General features: G+C 23.3%; 3 protein-coding genes and 1 long non-coding RNA gene across 6 annotated transcripts in view; 2 read left to right on the forward strand and 2 right to left on the reverse strand.

Annotated features, from left to right (window-relative positions):
• The first annotated feature begins 511 nt into the window (after positions 1-511).
• On the forward strand, positions 512-6843 carry LOC122848498 (vascular endothelial growth factor A). Of its 3 annotated transcripts, none has more exons than XM_044146590.1 (6): positions 512-1003; positions 3775-3880; positions 5503-5711; positions 5789-5899; positions 5995-6179; positions 6501-6843. In XM_044146590.1, the coding sequence occupies exons 1-6, from the start codon at positions 839-841 to the stop codon at positions 6649-6651; spliced, it is 927 nt and encodes a 308-aa protein (XP_044002525.1). In that variant the 5' UTR covers positions 512-838; the 3' UTR covers positions 6652-6843. The 3 variants fall into 3 exon arrangements, with proteins under 3 accessions (XP_044002525.1, XP_044002527.1, XP_044002528.1); XM_044146592.1 differs by having other exon boundaries at positions 528-1003; positions 5995-6244; positions 6501-6607; XM_044146593.1 differs by lacking the exon at positions 512-1003 and adding an exon at positions 3258-3398.
• Positions 4129-7727, reverse strand: LOC122848497. Its single transcript, XM_044146589.1, has 4 exons — positions 7493-7727; positions 7144-7291; positions 5196-5446; positions 4129-5116 (listed from the first exon to the last, which is right to left on the reverse strand). The coding sequence occupies exons 3-4, from the start codon at positions 5438-5440 to the stop codon at positions 4363-4365; spliced, it is 999 nt and encodes a 332-aa protein (XP_044002524.1). The 5' UTR covers positions 5441-5446; positions 7144-7291; positions 7493-7727; the 3' UTR covers positions 4129-4362.
• A 935-nt stretch (positions 7728-8662) lies between these two features.
• Positions 8663-22707, forward strand: part of LOC122848503 — a 31493-nt gene continuing 17448 nt past the window's right edge. Inside the window, exons 1-2 of the long non-coding RNA XR_006373462.1 lie at positions 8663-8768; positions 8851-9071. This is a non-coding gene — a long non-coding RNA (uncharacterized LOC122848503). The remainder of the gene's footprint in view (positions 8769-8850; positions 9072-22707) is intronic.
• On the reverse strand, positions 9661-12370 carry LOC122848502 (rhythmically expressed gene 5 protein). Its single transcript, XM_044146597.1, has 4 exons — positions 11979-12370; positions 10627-10798; positions 10464-10553; positions 9661-10202 (listed from the first exon to the last, which is right to left on the reverse strand). The coding sequence occupies exons 1-4, from the start codon at positions 12093-12095 to the stop codon at positions 9790-9792; spliced, it is 792 nt and encodes a 263-aa protein (XP_044002532.1). The 5' UTR covers positions 12096-12370; the 3' UTR covers positions 9661-9789.

A 22707-nucleotide genomic window follows, 5' to 3' on the forward strand; every position in this document is an offset into this window, starting at 1 on the left:
ATATTAAAAAGTAAAAAAATTCATCAAAATGTAAAATGATAATCTTTTTCATCTGTTTAATTTTTGATTTTTTAGTGATAAGAAATCTTTGCAGACGTATGTTCTATTTGTATTATTTAGAAAGTTATAAAACAATTTTTTACCTGTTGGTTAATATAAATATGATGAAGCTTTTGTTAATAGTAGAAATGGAAGAATAAAAGGGGCCATGCTAACAATTTTAATAACTCTATTTGTTTTAGTAAGTATACAGATATTAAGTATGTCTAGATATTAAGTAAGAACAACTAATGAGAAGTAAGAACACGAAAGAGATTATAATTTATGAAAGTACAATTGCGATAAAAATTATTTTTATTATAATAAATCAAAGCTAAAACTGCATGATATTATAATTATTTTTTTTTTAAATTTATTATTTAACAAATGCGTTTGTACGTATGCGCCTGCGCAAATTATTTCTTTTACACAAAGTATAGCAAGTACATAATATAACAGCACACATGTAAGTCACAGAATCATGGACTTCTGTGGTGATCAAAACGGCATTCACAATTTTATTCACAAGCAGTCGTGCGAGCGCTTGTGACAAAACGTAAAAAAATAAATTCTTCAATTAATTATTTATTTTTTAAAACAATTATTATTTAATATTCATAATTTTTCAACGAAAAACAATACTCAAATAGAAATAGTTAATTTATCATTTTAAAAAAGTTAAATAATCATTTGAAATTTAAAGGAAAAAAAATAGACATTTAGAAGAACATATTTAAAAGTTTTAAAAAAAAATTTACAAAAGTGAAAGTTAAATATTAATAAAATACAAAAAATAAACATGCAAATTTTAATTGTACTTGTTATTTGCGGCGTAGTGACAGGTCAATATAGAAGCAATACAAATAGATACTACAAAGCTGATGGATTTTTTTATCCAGGATCATCATCAGCATCATCATCAAATAGTCAATATAATAATCAACATGAACCTACTAAATTAGCGGTAATTAAAATAATGAAATATGATTTTTTTTTTTTGTAAAATTTCGATAATAATTTTCAGTGTATAAACTAGTAAATTGTATGTTAATGATGACGATTATTATTACATAAAAATAATAAAGGTCAACTCGACAATATTATTTAAATATACCTCACGATTTTTATGCAACAAACACCTGTTTTCTATAGTTGCTTAGCATAATTAAAATTGAATTAAAAAACCAAAAATTAATCATCAATTAATTTGATAAATTTATCATTTTAATTCGTTTGAAAAATTAATTTGTCCTTGATTTGCAACGAGCAATTAGTATTATAATTAATATTATTTATTAAAATGATATTCAGTGTTGCGAGTTCGATTTTTATTCGGTTGATTAGCCTTACTACTTGTCAGTCTTTCAGCGGTTTTTTTATTTTTTTATTTTTTTTTGACGTCGACAGGTCCAGTTGACCTCGACAACCAAAACATAATAATGTCGAGGATAAAACGTGGCTTTATTATACCGGTAGTTGGATGACAACGTTATTGCAAAATATAAATTATTATTTTTCATTCGTAATTGAGTTTTATAAATTCGACAGGTAGAAATATTTAAATTTTTTAAAAATATACAATTGAATAAATAATGATAAATAATTATCATTTGTTTTATTTTCATTGATAGATTGTTGTTGAATTTTTTTGTTATTTAAAAATATGAATATTTAAAAAACATAGAAAAATATTTTTACAAATATTTATGTCAACAGTTATATGTTATTATTTTTATTTTTATATTTTCATTGATAGATTATGTTGTCGTTAAATTTTTTTGTTATTTAAAAAATTAAATAAACAGAAAAATATTTTCATAAATATTTATGTCAACAGTAGCTTGTTATTTTATTTTTTTTTCTGGTTTAACCACGTATTTATTATCATAATGGAATTTTAAAATCAAAGGCAACACCCACTTGTTAATATTTTTCTAGGATTTTAATTTTTAAAACTAGATGAAATGTTATTCATGTCTGTCAATTATTTATAACGTTTATGGTCGAAACTTTTTCACATTAATAAATCATTTTTTATTTTTCTCAGACGACATATATAATAACAAAACCTTGATGAAACAATGTTGGAAAAACTAATATTTGTCAAAAACATTGTTTTTAAAATCATTAAAACAAATATTTAGAAAATAAATAAAAAAATAGATCCGCGTAGTTTCAAATGAAAATTAATATCAACGAAAGAATTTATGAATAGTAAAATTTACAATTAATATTAATTATATTACATGTAATTAAAAAAAAAATTAAAATATTAATGAATAAAATAAAAAAAAATTACGTCAATTGAGGACAATATTCCCAGAAATATTAATTTTAAATAAATTGAATATTCTTCAAGTACCGTATAAATATAAACGACTTAAATACTTTGGATGCCTTCCAGTAAAATGACGCAGATTATAATCAATTTATTTACTTATAATTTATCTTATCGATGCAACACATGTATTTTTTAAAAAAACACAATTTTAAACAGCTGAGAATTAAAATAAAAAATAAAAAAACATGTTAATTGTTTATACTGAGTCATGAATTTAATAAACATGTACTTGAATTTTAATATAATTATATATTAATCACTCGATTTTTATCTATCAATTTTATCATGCCCAATAACAACCCACCAATTTGAAAATTACAATGAACATTTAGTATAAAATTAATCGCAAAATGTAATACTACTCGATATTATTCAATAAAATTTTTAAACATTCATCATAATAAAAAAACAATTAAAATTATTTTTAAAGTCAATATTTGTTGTGATAAGAAATACGTTTATTTATCATGCTGAAGGTCGAGAAAATTGTTATCGTGAAATTTTTGTACTTATATTTTGAAGGAAAAAAAATAATTAAATATAAATATTTCTACAGTTTTTTTATATACTACATGTTAATTAGAGCAATGTACATGTTTATCATAAAAATATTGAAATTATGTCCTAAATTTAACCTTGATAGTATTTTTTTTTATCTTGATGGGAAAATTCATCAAATAAAAGACGAAAAAAAAAAAAAAAAGGTGTATACTATTCGAAATGTTTTAAAAATTTTATACAGCATCAAGTATTTACCGCTCAACTTAATTTATAAAATAAAAAAATTTTAAAAAATGTTTAAAACGTTTAACTGCACTTGAGATTATTATAATAATTATATGAATAATTGTGAAATTCTTGTCTTGACTGTCGCTAGTGTATAATTTAAAAATATTAGTCATACAGGTGTTTCACAGTCATCAGCATATTTGAGTCATGAAAAGATACCATTAACCCCCCAAAGATGCTCGATAAAAAACATTTTGAAATACAAGTATAATGTCACATCATGAGCAAGGTGAACGAGGTTTATACCACTTCAAATATATTTCGTAAACCTTTAACGACACATTTTTCTGTTTAAACAAATATTTGTTTAGAAGCTTGAAGTGGTTTTTTAAATTTTGTAAATATTTAATTGTGATATCTTTATAATTACTCAATGTTGTTTTACTATCATTTTTATATCAACAAAAAAAATGAGTTCAAATCAACGCCAACAACTACTAGATGCTCTATATATATTTTTTTTTTTCATTTTGAAAAGAGTAAAGTCATATTCAGGCGTGTCCCTATCGCGCTCAATTTAAATTGATTAGATTAAAAATACATTGAATCATTTATTATTATCTAATCTGACTGTTTAAATAATTTTATTTTTTTATTTCCAACAGAAATCAATAGCGTTGGCAAAAAAAATTGATAAATTGGAAACAGTTGATCAATTTTTAAATATGATAGATGGAGTACCAGAAGACGAGGTGGATTCAACTATAATGAGTAAGTCGCATAAATATCCTTATCAATACGAGCCAATGTTGACGACAAATAAATTCATGAAAAATGATAATTGAAAATTTTACGATATTGTTAAATATTTCATATTATTACTGAGAAAATTGTCAACGTCAATGACAACACGAATATTTGTATTTTTGCAATTGTCTTTTTATTATTATTTTGATAAATGCATAGCACTATCAGACACAAGGTAGAAATATTTATCAACTATTACACCTCAAAGTAATCTTCACTTTTAAATCATAAAAAAATATATATTCACTTTATTTTCAAGTGACACTAAACTCGTATTTATTAGAGAAACAAAAAGAAAAAATTATTATTATTTAACGAGTTGGTAATAAGAGTAATAATTACATGATAACGACGAGTAATGACTAGTTTATCACAGCAAAAAAAATTCTACAATGAATTGGGCTGTTTGAAACTAGATAAAGAAAATATTTTTTTATGAATATTAATTACTCGAGAAATTCTTTTCCTTCAAATTCATTTGAAAGATTTAATCGGCACTTGGTATTTGGGCTGTATATCAACAAGTGAATGATGTAGTTAAAGTCAATATCCGAATTAGCAACGACTTTAACATTGTCTTTCTCGTATCGATCATATTTCGCATCATTATCATTATTTTCACCAACCGAATATGCAATTTGTAATTTACAATGACGTCTACGAATATCTTTTCTCACTTGTTCAGTATGATAATATCTTGAAATTTCAATTGCACCATATGCCTCAATATATTTAATTGGTTGATTATTATTATTTGCAATTGAAATAACATTATTATCATTCAATGTATTATTTTTGATTGTTAATTTATCAATAAATTTTTCAATATCATTGATATTTGTTTGTTTTAATTGTGAAGCAATTTTTGAATTTAAAGCAACATCATGCAAAACATACCCATTATCATCAGCAGTATTTGTATTTGGAACTCTTAGTGGTGTACTGAAGTTATCAATTGCTAATTTTTTAAAATCTAACTCGTTGCTTATATAATTTTCAGTTACTTCCATTTTTTCTTGATTATCTAAATCAGTTTCTTCTTCTTCAACAATATCAACTGAATCATTCCATTGATTATTGTTGTCTTCATTCATTTTTAAATATACATCAGAATAACATTTGCGTTTGTATGGAATATTTGAATCATCAATTGTATCATTTATTTCATTTAGTCCACCACCAACTGATGTATATTTTCTTCTATAAATGATAAATATATTTGATATTTCAAATTGACAATCACAATACAAAATAAACATAAATTTAAATATAAATTTACCTTAGTGATGGACTTTTTCGATAGCCAATTGTATCAGTTGGTAATATTTCTTTAAAAATATGTCGTGAATTTTTTACTTGATACATAATAAATTCAGCAACATTACAACGACCACTGATTGTTTCACCAAACCAATCAAGTACCACATCTTTAGCCAAATAATTTTTCAACTCTGTTGTTGAGCAATTGATCAGAGTAAAAAAATCATTAGCAAAATTAATTGCGTCTAATTTTTTATCTGGCATTTTTAACTGAAAAAAGAAAATAGTAAATAAATAATTAATATGATTGATTTATTCATTTCAAGATCGATCTGGTCAAAGATCAAGTAGAGCGGTGCGTCCAATTCCAGCAAGATGTTTGCCAGAACCAAAAACTGTATCATTTGTAGTTGATGAGTATGATCCATCTTTAAGTTATTATCCATCATGCACACGAGTCAACAGATGTGGTGGATGTTGTAGTCATCCATTAACATCTTGCCAACCAGAAGCAACCGAGCTAGTTAATTACGAAGTAAATATACGTTTCTTTGTAATTTAATTCAACAATAAAATATTCATAAACTTATTGCTTATTATTTTATTTTTTAGGTAACAGTAACTAAATTTGGAATTGGTGATGTTATTGTATGGCATGAAAAACAAATAATGCCACTGGAAGTACATTTAAATTGTTCATGTGCTTGTATCGTAAAAGAAAAGGTTATTTTTTAATAATACTATTATTAATATATTTATATTTAAAAAAAGTAATTTTTAATGTTATTTTAATTTTATTTGTTGTTGGTTTTTTTTAGGATTGTAAACCTAGTCAAGTTTATTTGAAAGATGAATGCAGATGTGAGTGTAAAAGTATCGAAGAAGAAATTAAATGTAAACAAAGTAATTATGTTAAAATTTGGGATCCAAGTAATTGTACTTGTTCATGCAGAAATGTTGAAATGTGTAGTACTGGTGATTACTTTGACAAAAATTCATGCAGGTGTGGTTTTGATGGATTGATTTTTAATTAAATTATTAGTGATGGGGTTGGTGGTGGTGGTGGTGGTGAGATTACTTGAAAATATATTTACAAAACCTAGCATGCTGAGAAACTTTATTTAGTACTTTTTATTCAAATTGGAATGTCTATTTTTATTGTTTTGCTTTTTACTATTGCATGATAATTAATAACCTTGCTTGACTTTACTTGTACTATTAACACTGGTGATAAAATATATCTAACATTTAATTATAATAATTTAACTGCTTATTAAAATATAAAAAGAATTTTATTGATATATTTTTTTGATTATTAAAACAGATGTGAACCAATAAAATACCATCTAATAGATTGGGGAATGAGGGACGACGATGATGACAATGCTGGACAAGCATCGCCAAAAGTAAACCGTCCTGTTTTAATAGTACCACCAAATGATCCTCGAAGAAGACACAAAGATGAACCTCAATAAAACCTCTACTATCATATTTTATTTTACTACTTCTACACAAAAAAAAAAAATAGAAAAAAAGACTGGTTTTTTTGTTGTTGCAAGTATTTATCTCTCGTTAAATTAATTAATTTTTTTTTTTGGTTTTAATAACGCAAACATGCGTCATCAAAATTTAGTATTATTATTTTGTTTTAAATTTTTGGATCTAATTAACATGTACTTAATTAAATTTTAAAAAATATTTATCAAACTAATCAAAAAACCAAAAATTTATTATTATGTAATAATTTATTACAAATCACCAAAAATAAAAGTAAATAAATTTCATTTGTTTTTTTCGTATTAATAATTAGAATAATTGATTATAAATTTCGTTGTTATAAATTATATTAAAATTATTAAAAATACTATTTTGATGCTTTTCTTTTTTTTTTTGTTCTATTTGTATTGACTACAAAATTAATTATTAAAATAAAATTAATTATGAAAAGAAAAAAAAATAAATATTACCTGGTGTTTTATTGTTCAAGGGTTGGATCCAAGTTGAGCTGTTGAGTATCTTTTTTTATTCCTTGAAGATATGAAACAACAAATTTGTTAATTAACAAAAATGTTTTGTGTGTTTCACCAATTGACTTGACACTGTCTGCCAATGATACTACAAAAGAAAAATATTAAATAATTAATAAATGAATATTATGTTTTTTTTTTATTCGACAAAAGATAAAATTTTAGGGTTAAATTTGTTTGGATTATTTGTGATATGTTTGTATTAATTTATTTTAATTTTTTCAAGTATTTAATTAATAAATAAATGTAATTATGTGTTTGTAAATTAATTAAATGTAATGTAACTCACCAAGAGACTGGGAAATATCAGAAACAGTAGATTCACTTGTTAATTTTTGACGCTTCTCTGCGATGGGCATTGTTTGATCCTCGATAATTATTGATAAATAATTTAGACATTCACGAATGTTATGTCGACTTATTCAAATATTCTTTGTGTTTAAATAAAAACAAGGTCTTGTTATGGATGACAAACGGGTTGAAACCTGTTTTGGCCACTGTTGTGAAATAACAGATGAAGCAGATGAAGAGAAAAAAAAAAATCAACAGACTGAATTGGCGGGAAGTATCTCTGAGGCACTGAGACAAAGAGAGAGAAGGAAAGAAAAAAAAAAGAGAGGGTAGAAGCTGGTAAAGTTAGGTCATCAAAATGGCCGCTGAAAAACTTATCGATAATTATAAATTTCTACTTATCAACAAAATTATAGACAGCTATGGTGCGACGAATTTTTCTTAAAAAAAATTGCCGCGCCTTTGCTAAAGTGAACAGTAGCAATAATAATTGTTAAACAACTATAAATTGTTGTTAAATCAATCAATTAAATTTTTATAAACACATTGTGTTATAAATTGTTGTTGACTTTTGTAAATTTTGTCAAAAATCAATGGACATGTCAATGGCGTTGGAGCTGACAAAAGACAATATTAATTTGTTGAATAATGGACAAATGGTATGTAAATCTCATGTTATTTCATTGTTATTAATTATACAATGTATAAACAAACATAGCTAAGTAGTTTTTTTCAATAATTGAGGCAAGTTAAAATTAATTATTTAAAGTTGGCTGTCGTTTTTTACAGAGACAATGAATTTATCAATTTATTTATAAATATTTGTTATTTATGGCATTGTTGTAGCATCTTTGTTTTATATTAATTATTTTTTTATTAATAAACAATCAAAAAATTAGGAAAATATTTCAACAACAATTGTAGACTTTGTCAGTTTTTATTGTCGGTATTTAGTATATCCATTTATTTTTACTTTGAGTCTCAATTTTTTTACTGTTTATTTATTTATTATTTATTTGTTTAATTATTAGTTATTTATTTATGTACCATAAATTCAATAATTTTACTATCATTTACTCTTTTTTTGTTGTTAATAATTACTCCAGTTTGAAGAATATACATGAGTCAATGTTTATTTAATATTTTTAATGTTTACAGATAACAAGGGGTCTGGATGAAATGTCTAATGTGTTAATGTCATTCATCCAACACAATTATTAAAACTGGAACAAAAAAAAATGACTAAATTGGAGCCAAAATCATTGTTGAGTACAGTGAGTTAATTTATTTTATTTTTTAAAAGTAAATAACTGTCTCAAATTTACAAAATAATAATTTAATATTTTTTTATTACAGTTGCCATCAAATTTATCAATGATAAACATGCTAATATTGTTGATTATGGTGGTGTAAAAGTGATAATTGTTTCGTGTTGTGTGTAATCATTGAACCTGTAGTGCTGATCAAATAAAATCATCATGAATCACTACATGGCATTGCTGATCAGAGAGAATCATCATGAACGTTGAAGCTTTTTGATGACCAGCGTGGGAAGATGATAAACGTCCATTAAAAAGGTAGGATTTTATTTAATTAATAATTGTATTGATATAAATTACAATTGCATTTATATATTTAAAACTCCATGATATTCATTTATTAGTTTATTTATTTATTATCTTGTATTATCAATATGACATACGAAAAACAATGTGATTATATACATTCACACATTATTTATTTTTTTTTTTTGTTAGTTAATTTATCAGTTATCACAAAAATAATTTGTCCTTAATTGTTTTTTTTTCTCTTGACATTATCAAGTACATAAAATTAAAAAAAAAAAATTACATTTTTATTCCATTGAAACAATTCTTTGATGAAAATTTTTTCTTAAAATTGATAATTTAAAAATGATTTATACCAGTTTATTTATCACACACACATTACTCGCAATTTATTATAAATAAAATTAATTAAAAATATATAGATATATATAAAAATGATAAATGAAAATATTTACAAAGTATGGTAATAATTATAATAAAAAAATATATATAAATTTGTGAAAATATATATACGTAGTGAAGATTTAAATAAATTAAAAAATGAGCGATTATTAATTCTACTTTGATATATATAATAATATTTTTCATGGTCGACAAATCGACAATTATTAAAATATTTTTCACCATCATCATCATCGACCAATCGTCAAATTTTTACGATTCTTTATCTCAAAAAAAAATTAAAAAAAAACAAACTATCTTACAAAATTATTGAGAGAGCTTTTTCTTACTTGAAATAATGAAAAGGTATGATAAACCTTCTATCACGAATATATCCATTTGTTTGTTGATAATTAATTATTTGTGGTCTCGTGGTAAATAGCCACTGATCATTATTTTTTTTTAAAACATTTTTCTTTGGTAAATCATAATTTTTTTTAAATAAAAATGTCGATGTTATTCTGTCCTTGGATGATTGAATTTCCTTGATTGACGGTATGCGAGGAAATTTTAAATCATCAAGATCTTCGTCTTTTGGTAATGAATGTTGATGATCTTCTGGAACAGGACGACCATCAGGATAAACTCGTATTACCATTGGTCCAACTAAATATGGACCATCATTACTTGAAGGTCTAATGTAGTCATTGCCTGGTGCTGATTCTTCACCAAGTCCATTGTAATCACTTCCACTTGTTGCTATAATTTTATAAAAATTATTTTTCATACATTAGTATATCAATAGATTATTTTTATTTAGAGATTTTTAAGTATCATATACATATGGGACACAGAGAAAATGTGAAAGCCAAATATCATATTGAAAAAATCGCAGACTCGACAATTGACCTCGTTTGCGAGTCATGACTTTGTTTTCAATATAAAAAAAAAAAAAAACACTTGAAATATCAAATAACTGGTTACTAAGAATTTAATTATTTAATTAAAATAAATAAATACCCAGTGGATCAGCATCAGTTGTGTAGTAGGAATCAGAATCATGACTGACTCGATTTGCAAATTTATCATTTCCAACAAGAGCACGCCAGACTGTAATAAAAATAAATTTATAAAAAATTCAATTAAATAAAATTATATTTTTTTAATAATAATATAAACATACTCATTTCATTGGCATCACGTTGATAAGGATCCAATTGATCCAACATATTTTCATCAATATTTGCTAGTTGTTGTAGACCAGAAATAATGAGATTTTTATTACAATCTGGTTTTGATGAATCATGACAAAATGTTGTGACCTGTTTACTGAATATCCGATAGAGATGACTTATCTAGAACAGAAAAAAATTCAAAACAGTTAGAAATCATTAAATTTGATTTAAATTTTATCAATTGCATTGACACAGTTATATTTATGTTAGTCAATTAAATTATGAACAGTTAACTTGACTGTAAATAAATTTTTTTCAAATGACAATTTTCTTTATTTTTTTTTTGTGATTGATGGCAGTATTTTTAAATAATTCTTGTTCTCATTCAGGGTATTTAATTTGAATGTAAAAATTGACAAAAATACTTGTTTATCGCGTAGTGTCTGAATTGTAACAATTGGTTACAAATGCATGTCACACATTGCGATGTCTCTCGTGCGTATCGTCAATTGCAACAATTCTCATATTTTTATTTTCCCCTTACACAATTCGTTTAACAAAAAAAAAAAAAAAACAGACACCATCAATTTGTCAATTACATGATGAATACTAGTTTGTTATTTTTATTTTCATAATACATTTAATATGATTGCCAAATAATTGAAACAAATTTTTAAATGACAATATGAGTGTTTTTACTTTTTTTTTTTTCTTCATTGAGCTGAATATGTTTTTTATTAAAAATTTAAAGATTCGATTGGATAAATAAATTAGAATGAATCGAGAAAATTCTGATTGAAAAAAAAGTGAAAAACATATTAGTGAGAAAGGCTGGAATTTCATGGTCGAGTGTTTGTTCGTTTCGGTCTGGTTAAATGGTAAAAGTAAGAGAGAGTGTTCTTGAACTTCATGATTAAAAAAAAAAAAAAAAACTAGATAATATATATTAACATTTTTGTCTAGTATCACTTTTGCTAAATTTAGAAATAATTATTATTATTAATGGAATGTAATTTTACTTTGTGACCATGACTTTCTTATTTGAAAAAAAAAACACATCATGCTTGATATGTAGCAAAAAAAATACTACAAAATTGTTTATAAATAATAAAATAATACACTCAATGATTAAAGTAATGATTCAAATTAAAATAAGCAATTCACATATATAATTGACTGATAATAAAAATAAATAGAAAAATTTTTTATTTATTATTTTTAGAGAAAGTGTAATAATAGACAATTTTTTTTTAAGATTAAATAAAAATACGGAAACTAGTTGCATGGTATTTACCCTTGGTAAATTGAATCAAGAAAAATAAATAATTAAAAAAATAAATAAATAATAATAGAAGCTTACTTTTTCATCTCTTGATAAAAATTCCCACATTGGAATTGCTGATCCATCAACATAAATTATTGACAATATTGACACCATAATTGTCATCATCAAAATGCTTCTTAATTCCTTCTTCATTGTGGTGATAATTTATAATATATTAATTTTTTTATTTTCACAATTATTCAATCAATAATCACAAGATTATAAATATTAATTATTTCTTCACTTTGGCACTTTTTAAAAATATATTTAAACCACTTGTTCAAGGTTTCCTTAATTTTATTTATCAATTATTATTTTTAGCTTTTATTAGCTAGTAATCGATCTTGATTATCGTGTTTAAATTTATTATATAAAGAATAATACGATTGGAGAGTTGAACGTTAACTGAAGAGTCCTTAGTTGTTGGTACGGTTTTATGTACGGATGGCCCAAGTTAGGAATCCTCTCCCACTCTGTCAAGTAGACGATCCAAGTATCTGGCTGGTTTGCTTTGCCATCACGCATCGACCTACCTCCGGCTCCTCATCTACTCATGACGTTGTTGTTTGTGCTCTCAAGCATCCTATTTTGAATTTCATTATCACTATTCTTTTCTTGCCTTTTTTTTTTTTTTTTTTTCTCTTCATTTTTTCATGTTCTTCTTCTTTTGATTTTTGTTAGTCTTTATATTTATATTTTTTTTTATTATTATCCTCCTTAGTTCTCCTCATCATCATCATCATCATTGCCATCATCTTCTCAATCTATCAAGATCTAAGCGTTGCTAATTTCAGCGAAAATATTTCGTCTTTCTACGTCATGGCCCAGCATCATGTTTGTGTTTAACCAAAACGTCATTAAATTCAACTGGAATTTTTTTTTTTTTTTCCACTTTTTTCAACAACTCATTCTTCATTTTATTGCCAAGTTGAATTGATGAATTTTATTTTGTAAATTTTTTTTAAATTCTATTAGTAGAGTTAAAATTTGTTTCTTTTTTTTTTTATCAAAATTTTGTTTTAGTTTTTTTTTAGCCAAGCTTTCACTGAATTTTATCACTGTTAAAAGTATTGAGCAATTTTTAAAAGTGTTAATACATCCATTGACCTCGTTGATATTTAGAGATGAAACACATTGATTATCAACAACAAAACTTATTTTGTTTAAATTCATAAAAATAATAATTTAATGTTAATAATAAGAAGGACATTTTTTGCAAATTAGGCATGAAGCTGTGTTACCTTGACTCAACTGAAGATATTTATTTATATTTTTTTTTACAAGTCCTTGAACTCTTGGCGCCTTTTTGACCCCCGTAAAACCTACGGAAGACATTGAATTTGAATTAAATCATTCAATTTACATCAAATTTATATTTGAATTTATTAAATTCTAACTTTTTTATTTATTTTTTTATTTTTTCTCCAACTGTGTTATTTGTCAAAGCATATTAACTGGCGCCAGATCAAGTTGAGAAATTCTTTTTTTAATCTGGTCTTCTTTTTGATTTTTAAATGATGCCTTGTTGTCCCTGAATATTTGACATATTTATCCTCATTAAACATAATTTTATCAAATTAAAAAAATATATAAAAATATATTTATCTCATGTTAATTTAAAAACCTGAGAATTTTTTAATTTTTATCAATTTTTTAGTTAATTTATCAATTAATTATTCTAATATTTCTCATTTTTTTTTTTTTTCTAATTATTTCAAAATTAAATTGTAATTAAAAAATATTTTAATAGTATATCTGTTTAAATATTACCTTTTTTTTTTCTTTAAATTATGACAATATTGATAATTTATGGTTTAATTTAACAACTGGAGACACAACCTTCGCTAGCAGTTCGATGACCTTGAGCCAAATTCCTCACTTTGTTTCGTCCAAGCTCAACTTCCTCACAATATTGCAGTGTATATAAATACATTTTTTTTTTTTTTTCATTTATTTATTTGCAATTTTTTTGTTAGTTTATAATCATACCGGAAAATAATAAAATTAAAATTATCATGTCGTTTCTTTATCTTTTTTCATGTGATTTGTTGTCATTTTACGAGGCTGAAATTGAAATAAATCAAAAGATCGTAAAAATGAGTTTGTAAAAAATTTCTAGGGCAAATGTAATTACCAGAAACAAGCTGTATCCAATTTGACATTTTAACTACTCTTTCAAATTGCAATTTTTATTATTTTAAAGTTATTGTGTCAATTAATTATAAAAAAGAGTCGAAAAAAAAATTAAAAAATATACTATTTTATTCACTTTTGACATTTCAACTTTATAAAAATTCTCAAGAGAAAACGTATCATTCGATATTTTTCAAATTTGTCTAACAAATAGTAACAAGCTCAGACTATTTTCCGAAAAAATTCCCAACGTAGGCCAAGCATTAGTTATTCCACCATACCATAATTCGTATTCTCGAGATTTCGATCTTTTATAAAAATTTCTCATAGAAAAACGCATCGGTATAAATTTTTAAAATTTCTCAGACAAGTAGAGATGAATTTAAATTATTTTCAAAAAAATTCTCAATGTCGGTCAAGCATTATTCAATGAGAAATAATATACAAATCGTATTTCCAAGATTTTATTATTTCAAAATTTCTCCTAATGCATCAGTAGATATTTAAAAAATTCTCTTTCTCTCTATCCATATACCTATTTTTAAATTAAAAATAGATAAAATGCAAGCATAAAAATTATACTTTAGCCATATATAATTAGTACAAATTAAATTCTAGTATAACAAGAAACAGGTCGGTCTCGTATCATTTAAAACTGTAAACAAAAACTGGATTTTTTCCTTCTTGATTTTTTACAAAAAAAAAAAAACAATGTTTATTTATTAAATACAGAGTGTGAAATTATCATATATATGTATTGTTGATGATGAAAAATATGTGCAAATAATTGCGTTGAAATTCCAAATATAATATAAATTTTGTTGTCCCCTATCAAGGATATTTGTGACGCTCATATAAAGAACATATTCACTCAATAAAAATTCAAGTTTTCTTATCGAATTCCGGAATAATAATTATTGTTTTTTTATTCATTCAGAATATGTCAAAATTTTTTTTAATCATCCTGACAAAATAAGTATGATCATATACTAAAAAAAAAAAAAAAATTAATAATAAAATTAAAATTAAAATAACAAGAGAGAAAGTAAATAAACAATAAGTAAATTCTTGTGGTTATAAATAAAAAAAAAAATTATAATTCTTGATTTTTATCATTTAAAAGAATTTTAAAAATGTTTAAAAATAAAAAATGAATATAATAAATAAATCTATAATTGGCTCGTGATTGAGTTATTCTTTTTTAGTTATCGTGAAAATAAAAAAAAATCTCGTGGCTTGTATAATTTATATCAGAAAAAAAAAAAAAGAAAAAGACGTAATTCAAGATTAAAATGATAATACCAAATTACTATAACACTCATCATTTGACGGAAAGCATTATTATGTCAATTATTCCCACAAGTTTAAATGCACAAAACAGACAATTGGTTACATCTCATTTTAATTTGTATGGTATATATTATCTTGATGTGTTGGCTTGTGAGCTTTTTCATTGGCCGACACGGCCTGCCACGCATTCATAAAAGATACATATCTCATCTGGATAATTGTATAAATAAATCTCAAATCTTTAACAAAATGATAAATTCAAACAATACGCAATATAATATATATTTCTTTTATTTAAATAAACAATGCTAAAATTTTTTCCGGTCGTCCTTGATTTTGCTCCCAAAAATTGCAAAAAAATACATAATAAATTATTTTAAAACAATAACAATTCATTAAATAATTTATCATCATTATATTTAAAGAAAAATAAAAAAAAAAACAAAATTATAAAATATATGAAATAATTCTTATTTTTATATATATTTTTTAAAAAACAATTTCATTTGCATCAATGAATGGAAATTATGATGATACTTTTAAAAAATAAAATTAATAATTGTTTATATTTATTGTTAGAAGTTTATATTAAATATGTCTAGCTTGCTTTTGTATGATTCATGCAAAAAATTATGCCATATTTAGCTCGAGACATTGTCGGTTATTTTATTACGTAACTTTTTGATTCAAGTATTTATATATTATGCGAGTTATGGAATTTTTTTTATATTTTTTTTTTCTTTTTTTTTGCACTACTCAATTTTCTTCTTCATGTCTTAATCGATATGTCATTAATAAATTAAAATACGTATTTATTGCCCATTTTATTTTTATTACGTGTAATTATTTTTTTTTTTTTTATCATTAATTATTATTTAGGAATTAGGTTTTTTATTCATTTTTTTTTTCTTATAAATAATTTCATTGTTTGCTGTTTTTTTTTTTTTTCAACTCGATAAATGAGATGGACAGAATGATGTCAATGATCTCACGCGAGATGAATATTTCGTGAGTTAATTGGTCAATTGATGATAATCTTGCTATCGAAATTTATGATTATTGTTATTTTTTGATGAATCAGCTATTTTTGTCTGGTATGTTTGAAAATTAGTGCCAGACATTGCAAAGTTTAGAAAAAAAAAAATTACAAACAAATTTTTATTGTTTGAATTTTGATTTTTTTTTTTCAATTAATTTATTATTATTATTTTTATTATCGTTGGCTAGAATGTATTTTTAGATAATTAAAATTGTTATTTTTTTTATGTTTTTTATCTGGAGGAAAGTTGATGAGAATATTTCAGAGAATTTTTTTTTATTTATAATTGATAGTGTGAGTCACAATAATATTATGATAATTGAATTCCAGCAGGAAATATTCATATTTAATTATAATGTTTTATAACTCACTGAGATAACAAGTAAAATTTATTTTTAAATAATTTTTGATTCACCAATTATTGACTAAAAATAATTTATTTTGTTTAATTATTTTTTATTTAATTATCGTGTTTTTTTTTTAAATTTATTTATTATTTTTTCAAGATTGTAATGAGAATATTTTGTGGGAAAATATTATTTGCAATTTGTTGTTGAGCAATTGTGGTATTTATAAATATTATTATTCCGAGTATAAATTTCATAATTTTACTATATTTAAAATAAAATAAAAAATAGCTTGATATAGCTTTTGTGTATAAACTGAATCATTTCAATTTATTTTTTATTATATTTTTTAATTTTATAGAAAAGGAAATTTCTCACTTCATGATTATAAATAAAATATAAATATTTAGAACGGATGAGACTGAAAAAAAAGGAAGATAAAAAAAAAAAAATTATATCAGCATTTATCTAAATGTCAGTTAATAAAAATACATCACTTCGTGCGTCAGAGAAATAAAAAAAATTATTACTTATTCATTTTTTTTGTTGTTAAATTCTAATTATTTATTTTTTTATTTTTTTATATAACCCACCACAATATTTCAATTTCCATGCGTAGATGTCAGATGATGTCAAAATCAAGTGTTAAATATTTAAAAAAAAAAAATAGATAAAAAATCCAGTTATTGTCATGAAAGGCCAATGACTGTTGTAATGATCGACAAAGAGTGACAACTTCCCTTTCCTGATGATTAAAAATTTTTTTTTTTGTTTTGTTTTATGCATATCCGTTTCATACGTATCCCTTTTATTGCAAATTTGATAATAAAACAATTAAAATAACAAATAATTGAAATTATTTTTAATTAATAATTAGTATTGTGGTCAAAATAAAAAATCGGAGCACAAGATCGATGTGATCCGTTAGACCTTTTTAATTTTATATAAATATATATTTAAAAAACAAGTCAAGTTTTAGTCGTCCTCGAAAGGTCGTCTTCGAGATTCCATCATAAATTAATCTCCGAGAAACTATAAAACCGGTATCTCCTGTTTTGTCTGATACAAAATATTTGTATGAAAATTATCAACATTTTCCGGTATTATTATTTTATAAAATTTAATTAATAAAACAACAGTTATAAATTGCATTGAATATATACTCTAAAATATTATTATTTTTACGCAAGTAACTATAATAATTTTAATACTTTTTAATTGTTTAAAAAAAAAATAATAAATAACAACTTAAAAAATTATAAAAAATATTTTTTAAACTTACTGTATATAATTTGTTTTTTTTTTTTTTAAGAGGGTGTTAATAATAGCTTGGAATGTGATAAAATATAAATAAATAAAAAACAAAAAAAAAATTGGAAATAATAACTTCATAAATATTATTGGACAATGTGTGAATATTTTCGCATAAAAATATATATAAATATTCAGAATTAATGTTTGATTTAAAAAAATTCTTCATCAGACAATGTTATAAATATTTTATTACTTTTTGAAAATAAATTTATGAATAAATATTACATTCACCCACAAGAGCTGTATCCTCAACTGAAAAATAATTGATAATAAAAATTTTAATCTTTGGCAGTATTATAATCATCGAGTGCATTTAAAAAAAAAAATCAAAATCAAAAACATTGAAATTGAATAACCCTATAATCAATTATTATTTTATTCGTATTTAAGCCGATTGGTTTGACATTTTTAACACAATAACGGACACATTATTTTTAAGTATATTCACAATGGGTGTTCTCGACAAATAAATAAAAATTTGACAAGCGATTATATATCTCACCCACGTTGTCATTTTTAATATTTTATTTTGCATTTTGCAGACTTGAAAATTCCAAAAAACTAAAAACAAAAATTTAAAAAAAAAAAAACAATTAACATTGATAGCTAGCTGGTTAATAATCTCATCGTTAAATTAAATTTGTTACATTTTAATTAGAGAAAAAAAAAAGAGAGAAAGAGACTGCTAAACAATTTAAATCTCAACAAGTAGTTGGATAAATCAATTAATATATTTATATGGAATTTAAAAAGAGAAAAAGAAAAAAAATATATATACGTTCCAGACAAGGTCGTTCAATTACCTCAATATATTTTAAAAATAATTTTATCATTTTCATCATTTTGATACATCTCTCGATGGTATGCGAAGAACTTTGTAAATAAAATTCAGTGACAAGCCCACGCTTGAATTTTTTTTTTTATATTATTTTTTATCATCCAGGCGCCATCCTGGTAACAGAGAGTATAGATCTCACGCCCTCAAGCAAATTCCACACTGGAAAAAAAATTAAAAAAATTTTTATTAAATGAATAAGAACCAGCTTAATTTGTCCTTTAATATTTTCAAGTCTGTCGAGGTATATATACTGTGACGTGAATCGTTGGCTGAAACAGTTACATCACAAGTAAAAAATTATTTTTTTTTTCAATAAAATCATCAAGATTCTCAACCATATAAATATATATATATTTTTTTTGAAATATTTATCTATCAAGTGTATATTGTCTGTTACGATCCTGACAATGTTCAAGATGACATGTTGACGATGATTTACGCAGAGGATGAACCATTGAGAAATTTAATTTAAAAAAAAAAAAAAACTTTCACTTTAATCCAATGGGGCGTACATGGAATTACGCGAGCGAAATATAAATGTGAATTTTTTTTTTATTTTCGTTTTTATTTCTGGTGTTTGGATTTGTTAACGTAACACACTTGAAAACTCGTATTACCTTGGTCATTTTCCATCAAACAGTCGGTGAAGAATCCTGATGATGATATAATCAAAAAACAAAAAAACAATATGAGTAATTTTGTAATAATAATAACAATAATCATTTATATTATAAAATTATGTTTGAATTTATATTGAAAATTATATAAATGGTTTTTTTTTTGTTGATAATGCTTAGATTTTTTTTTTCATTTTAAATTATTTTTTGGTATGTTGTTTCCAAAGTCACTGATGTAATGATGTTACATAAATTATCAGTGAATTTTTCTCACTCAATTGCTCGGCTCTCAACAAAGTAATAATCCCTAAAATATTCTTCAGTCTTTGAAGTGTGCTTTGAGTACAAAAATCCATGGAAAATTATTTAAAAATTCAATTTACAAATTCTGATTCTAGATGCTAAATAATATCTGAATTAATTTCGTTTTGTCATCCAATTTTTTTAAAAAATTTATAACAGTATATATACATAAATAAATATATAAATTATTATTTGATGAAATAATTTGATTAAATATCATTAAAAAAAATCTGTATTGTTATTTTCTTATTGTTATTTTAAATATGATGACATAGTTAGTGGGTCAAGATGTTAATCTTGAATTAACAATGTAAATGCGTAGGTGCTAAGATAACTATATCCTGATGAGTGTTCCTTGCGTATTTATCTCTAAAAATAATCCCTGACCGTAATTGATTGCTGGAAGAAAAAAAAAAAAAATAATAAACTTTTCCAGCATCAATCAACAAACGACCTTGCACAAATACAATACTAGATTTCATCAACCTACATATTTTTTATTTGAAAATAAATTAAAAGATGAATCTGCTGATTAATAAATTACAAATAATAACATGTTTTTATTGATTGATTGATTTATTTATTTATAATATAAAATAGAAAATATTTCAATTGATATTATTGATATTTTGTTTGAAGATAAATTTTAAAGTCAATGAACGAGAAAGATGTTTTAAAAAAATATTTGAGGGTCATCAAGATACTTGTTGTTTATGAAAATAAACAATAAATATTAATTGATATTTAAAATTATGGCAATAACAAATCATTATAATTATTATTGACGTCAAACGTTCTAGTTTATAGATGTAGATTAATAAATAAGTCACAAGTCAACGTATATATTATTTATTTATTTTTTTTTTTTGATAGTTTTGCTTAAATTAAAATAATAAAAAAACATGAAATAATATAATTTGAATAAATAAATAAAATATGTTTATAGATATACATATTTATAAACAAAGTTAAACAGCAATTTAGATACTTGAATTTTTTTTTTTTTTAATATTATAATAATAAAATAATCAGTTCAATTTTCATATATATAATTTTTTTTTTTTTTTTTTTTTTAAATCATATTTTTGAGTATGATTTATTAGATTTGATGAAAAAAAAAAAACAGTAGCCAGTTGTTATTTATTATTGTCTCACTCTTATTCATTGGAATGAAAAATTACCATTTTTAAATTGAAAAAAAAAATATAAAATATTCATTTAATTAAATTTGGTGAATGCATTTGCAAAAAAATCCATTAATCATTTTATCGAATAACACCTTATTCTCTCTTGTCAAAATTTCACAAGTAAAGTAGTTTTTAGAATAATTATTTTGGCGGCATATATTTTTTATTATGGATTATAATTAATATGAAACGTCTAGTTATGGCGCCAGTATTAAATTTGAGCCTCAGATTATCTCGGAATTCCACCAAAAAAAAAAAAAAAAAAAAAATATAAATATATACAAGTGTTGTAAATCAAACTAAGTTGAATTTGAAAAAAATAAAATAATAATAATTAAAAAACAGGCCTTTTTTTAATTTAAAAAAAAATACAGCTACTGTATAAATTTTTTAACTACCTCATCAAGTTTATAATGATAATTGAAATTTTATTGATTTAAATATTTATTAATTGTGTGGAAATTTAATTTATTATAAAGGTGTAATAAAGAGTGATAAATTAAATCAAATTAAAATAGGAAATCCCCATATGCAAAGAAGTAAAATATACAAATACATTTAAAAGATAAAAAAAAAAAAAAACAGTTAGACAATGGATCATCAAGTGTGATGTTTTAACAATCAAGCAATGTACATCCGTGATGACTTGTAGGTTGTTGATGAATAAATTATGATCATCACCTAGAGTGGGAAATTCATGTTAATTAGTAGTTGTATTTGTGTAGACATATGAAACATAGATGATCAGGTTTGGACATTGCGATGTGGCGTCAGGTTGGCGGCGCGACACTTCCCGAAAACCGTAAAAACCAGTTGGAATGTCGCAAATGCGGAATTGAGGGTCAATATATAGTGATAATAAAATAATCATAAATATATACCTACATGTATATATATGAAAATAAATAAAATTTATGTAAAATTCAGGATTCGAAGAGATTGTATACAATTAATCAAGCGATGAAATTCCAAAAAAATTTTATGTTCTTCTTCTTCTTCTTTATTTTTATGTATACATTATTATAAATACGTGGTTAATAAAAATAGAGATGCCCCATAGCTTGTTGCACTTATCAATAATATCTTGCCTTTTTTTTTTTTTTTTTTTATATATATACATACATTTTTATGAAGGCTGTATGGTAATGCGACGAACCGTTGACGAAAGTGCAAGTTGATTAATTAAGGAGTGGTTTAATTTCAATGAGAAAATTTAAAATTTAATTTATTTTTTGACATATTTTTATTAACATATTACAGTTGTTTTGGTATTTTAAATTAATTATTTATATTATTATTAAATTTTATTTCTTATTTTTATTTCTTCATAATTTTATATGCTAAAATATATTATTACAACAGCGTAATGAATTTTATTAATTTTATTTTTTTAATTCTAAAAATATTTCAAGTTTTTTCAATATATATATTTAAATGTTAAATAACAATACTAAATTATATTTTATTATTTGAATTAAACGTAGAATTATCGCGGTTAATTAATAAAATATTTTTATAATTCTTTGTGTTAACTAAAGATGGACCTCAATGCAATTTATTTATTTATTTATTTAAAGATATGATATTAACCACTTGTTGATAATAATGAAATCTTCAATATGAAATTATATATTTAAAAAAAATATTATTATTACTTATCACTATTAATAATAATAATAATATTTAAATGCTATTTT

This window comes from Aphidius gifuensis, linkage group LG2, assembly GCF_014905175.1.
Source record: "Aphidius gifuensis isolate YNYX2018 linkage group LG2, ASM1490517v1, whole genome shotgun sequence".
Classification (NCBI taxonomy): Eukaryota; Metazoa; Arthropoda; class Insecta; order Hymenoptera; family Braconidae; genus Aphidius; species Aphidius gifuensis.

Excerpts from the sequence above, each read along its gene's own strand:
- LOC122848502 (XM_044146597.1), bottom strand. The coding sequence starts at position 12,095 with ATGAAGAAGGAATTAAGAAGCATTTTGATGATGACAATTATGGTGTCA. Across the intron at positions 10,554-10,626 it reads ACGTGATGCCAATGAAATGA|TCTGGCGTGCTCTTGTTGGA; the intron begins GTATGTTTATAT and ends TTTTTATTACAG. Across the intron at positions 10,203-10,463 it reads AACTGATGCTGATCCACTGG|CAACAAGTGGAAGTGATTAC; the intron begins GTATTTATTTAT and ends ATAAAATTATAG.
- LOC122848497 (XM_044146589.1), bottom strand. The coding sequence starts at position 5,440 with ATGCCAGATAAAAAATTAGACGCAATTAATTTTGCTAATGATTTTTTT. Across the intron at positions 5,117-5,195 it reads CGAAAAAGTCCATCACTAAG|AAGAAAATATACATCAGTTG; the intron begins GTAAATTTATAT and ends TATCATTTATAG.
- LOC122848498 (XM_044146590.1), top strand. The coding sequence starts at position 839 with ATGCAAATTTTAATTGTACTTGTTATTTGCGGCGTAGTGACAGGTCAA. Across the intron at positions 3,881-5,502 it reads GGTGGATTCAACTATAATGA|ATCGATCTGGTCAAAGATCA; the intron begins GTAAGTCGCATA and ends ATTCATTTCAAG. Across the intron at positions 5,900-5,994 it reads CTTGTATCGTAAAAGAAAAG|GATTGTAAACCTAGTCAAGT; the intron begins GTTATTTTTTAA and ends GGTTTTTTTTAG.